The 3,752-nt window shown below is 48.1% G+C and overlaps 1 protein-coding gene across 1 annotated transcript; it reads right to left on the reverse strand.

Moving 5' to 3' along the window:
- Positions 1-1,993: 1,993 nt before the first annotated feature.
- On the reverse strand, positions 1,994-2,944 carry LOC138528132 (olfactory receptor 52E8-like). Its single transcript, XM_069639584.1, has one exon. It carries the CDS (start codon positions 2,942-2,944, stop codon positions 1,994-1,996), a length of 951 nt encoding a protein of 316 aa, XP_069495685.1.
- Between the last annotated feature and the right edge of the window lie 808 nt (positions 2,945-3,752).

A 3,752-nucleotide genomic window follows, 5' to 3' on the forward strand; every position in this document is an offset into this window, starting at 1 on the left:
GACACTCCTTGGATGCTCTGGCAGCATGGATTGGCTCCTGGGGGGAATAGCATCTGGTGTCCCTGGTGGCCTCACTTATCAGGGGAGTGGACAATGTTAGCAGATCTTCTTATCCACCGGTTTTACTCCTCTCCGGTACGGGTCCAGTTAGCCCAGGTCTTTGCGGAGATCTATGTCAGATTCAGGACCCCTATTCTACATTCTAGACCTATTCTAGATCTGTTTGCGTCCCTGGTATCAGCGAAGGTTCCCCTCTTATGCTCTCAGTTTCGGGCCGTGGGACATTGGGGGGTAGATGTCCTCTCAGTATGGTGGCCTCGGGGTCTCCTTTATGCTCTCCACCTCTTCCCTTTCTGCCCCTGGTGGTTCAGCGCATCAGAGTGTTCATGGTGTCTGTGTTGTTGATAGCTCCGTTCTGGCCCCGCCGAGGTTGATTCCCCTTTCTGTTGGAGCTTCGGTCCCGGGACCCTTGGCTGGTTCTGAAGTGGCCGTGTCCCCTTTGGGGGAATCTGAGTTTGGGAGTCCAACAGATTCAATGGGCAGTGTGGCTATTGCACGGGCTAGGATGATGTCTCAGGGGGTTTTCTGGTCCTGTGGTCAGGTCTATCATGAATGCTCTTTGACCCTCTACTCTGAGGACATATGGCAGGCATTGGGGCCATTTCCGGGACTTGTGTGGGCGTTCTGGGATCCCTCCCCTGCGTTCTGACTTCCCCACTATCCTTCATTTCCTCCAGGAGGGGTAGAACAAGGGCCTGGCAGTTTCCATGCTTCATCTCTGTGGGCCTCCAATTCCTGTTGGGGGACTCTGTTGGTCACTTGGATGGGAGGTATTGGTGGGGTAGTTGCTACGGGGTTTTTCTTCTTCCCGTCGTTGTGCTTATAAGGGGCTTCCCCCTTGGGATCTCCCTCGTGTCTTACGGTTCCTTCAAGGGCCTCCTTTGAGCCCATTTCTGAGGTTGATATCAAACATCTGACGCTGAAGACTGCTTTTCTTATCGCCATCACTTCTGCCAGCAGGTTTGGGGAGATTGAGGCTCTGTTATGTTACCCCCCCTTTCCTGAGGGTGCTGCCGGACTCAGTGGTGTTGGGGTGTGATCCAAAGTTTCTCCCTATTGTTGTTTCTCGGTTTCACACCTCTCAGGATCTGGTCCTCCTGCCATTTTTCGGGATCTGCAAACACCAGAGGAGGTGGCTTGGCATAATATTGATTTGCGGAGGGCAGTGTTGTGGTATTGGCTAGGACTGCCAATTTCCGCTGATCTGATAATCTTCTGATTTCTTTTGGCCCAGCTGGTGCTGGGCGTCAGACATCCGTGGTTTCCATTAGCCGTGTTGTGGTCTCCATGGCCTCTGTGGCTTCTAACCAGAATGTGCCTGCGCACTTTCAAGTGCGGTCCACCACAGGTTTGGCGGCTTCCTGGGCCGATGCAAGGGGGGTTTTCTCTGCAGGAGATTTGTAGGGCTGCCACCTGGCTGTTCAAAGCCCTTTCATCAACCACTATAGGTTGGTTGTCTCCCACTCGGGGGTTGGTTCCTTCGGAGTTGGTGTTTTGTCTGTGCAGATGTGAATTCGGAGTTATTAGAGGTGTGTGTTTGTTCTGTACTCTTTTGACTCTGTGTCTCATTTGGCACATTTTCCCTGTTGCTGCTTTGGTATACCCCATGAGGTAAGTACTAGGACGCGGAAGATGGATGTGGAGGCAATGCTCTGATTACTTCCTGGTAATCTTCATTACTCCTAGTCCTACTCTTCCTCATCACAGTACAGGCGACCCTCAATCCCTCCCTGCGGGGAAGGTCCCATGCTCCGGCTTGGTAATATGAAACTGAGTGACGTGGATGTGGGGGAGGTGTTATAGGGGATAGCAGAAATAAAAGAAGGTCCTGTGTCGGAGGCCGGGGCCTCATGAGGTAAGTGCTGTGACGAGGAAGAGTAGGGCTAGGAGTAATGAAGATTACCGGTAAGTAATCAGAGCATCAAGGGGGTTGCTAGTACTTTCGGATTTGCTTTAAAAAAAGATTTAGCAGCCTCTGCCTGATTATCTTTGAACTCACACTGTAAATGATTGGATTCAACATGGATGGGACAACAACATAAAGGTTGGCCACAAAAATGTGGACGGTAATAGGAATATTTTTTCCAAACCTATGTGCAAAAAATGAGAAAAATGCTGGCACATAAAATAGAATCATTACACATACATGTGAGGCACATGTACTGAAAGCCTTCTGACGGCCATGAACAGAGGTCATATTCAGCACAGATCTCAGAATCAAAACATACGACAAAACAATTAGCACAGCACCCATCCCCATCGAGGAGAGAGCCGCCGTCAAACCATACACACTATTAACTGTCACATCAGCACAGGCTAACCTTGCTACACCCATGTGTTCACAGTAAGTGTGAGGTAAAACATTATTTTGGCAGTATGGCAATCTATGAAGAAGAAATGTAAACGGGGCTACAATACAAAGACTATGTAAAAAACCTATGGTTGTGATTTTCCTGATGAAACTGCTTGTGAAAATCACTGCATACTTCAGTGGGTTGCATATTGCAACGTAGCGGTCATAAGCCATGGCCAACAAAATGTCGGACTCCAAGCTATATATAAAATGAATAAAGAACATCTGAGTGAGGCAACCAGGGAACGAAATACTATTGTAATTGAACCAGAAAATACCTAATGTTTTAGGCAAAGTACAAGAAGGCAAGACCAGATCAGTGACGGATAACATTGAGAGGAAGATGTACATGGGTTCATGGAGGCTCCTTAGGGACATGATTAAATAGAGCACAGTAGAGTTAGCCATCAGAGCCACAATGTACATAAAACAGAATGGAACAGCAAGCCAGTGGTAGGAATCTTCCAGCCCAGGGATTCCCAGCAGGATGAATGTAGAAGGGTGAAAACTGCTGCTGTTGGTGGCTGACATGATCTGCTGTGAAGAGACCCAGTACACATATCAGAGAACTCCTTTATTTCTGAAAAGAAGCAGATACATTGGTTATTATAAGGTATTTTTCAGACTGCTGTTTCACCACGTTCGTGTCTTTCTGCAATTGTTTTCCTCCTTAGTAATAGTAATTTCCTCTTCAGTGTTATTGATGTAGCCTGCATATCCTCCTGCACTCCAATGCCTTAGTGCCTTTATACCCTTAGACACACTAGCCACATTTTTCAAATCTGCTTCATTATGGTGTCAAATGCTGTTGTTACTTCAAAAGAGATATATTTTTTACTTTTTATTTTATTGGACATTTGTATGGTTTAGTTGTTTAGTTTTATATTTGATAATGCGCTCCAAACCCAGCGGTAGCTGGGCGCAGCAGTCACAAGAATACTTAAGCTTAGGTTAAGTACCTATACACAAGTTTTTCCAGGCACCACAAGACAAGATGGGGAAGGGGATGAGGGGAACATGGGAATCAACAAAGTAGAAAATCAAAAAACAGTAACATTGGCCTTGTGACAATCCTACCGTGCAAGTGCATGAACCAGGTGGTAAGTGCAAGGGGATGGAGTAAGGGAGGAGTGCAGGTATGTGCTGCCCACTAGGGAGGGGCTGGGTAAGTTCAGGGGCAGACCAAGGCGGCAGGTGCCAGGGGGAAAAGGTGGCAAGGGAGGATGAGTAGGGTGGAAAGGGAGGACCAGGGTGGGCTAGTCCAGGATACGGAGCCCGAGGGCATGTTGTGGCAAGGGATGCTGGGGGGATTGGTAGGGGGTGGTCTGGCCTCTGTATG

Source organism: Ambystoma mexicanum, chromosome 7q (genome assembly GCF_040938575.1).
Source record: "Ambystoma mexicanum isolate Mex_15411 chromosome 7q, UKY_AmexF1_1, whole genome shotgun sequence".
Classification (NCBI taxonomy): domain Eukaryota; kingdom Metazoa; phylum Chordata; class Amphibia; order Caudata; family Ambystomatidae; genus Ambystoma; species Ambystoma mexicanum.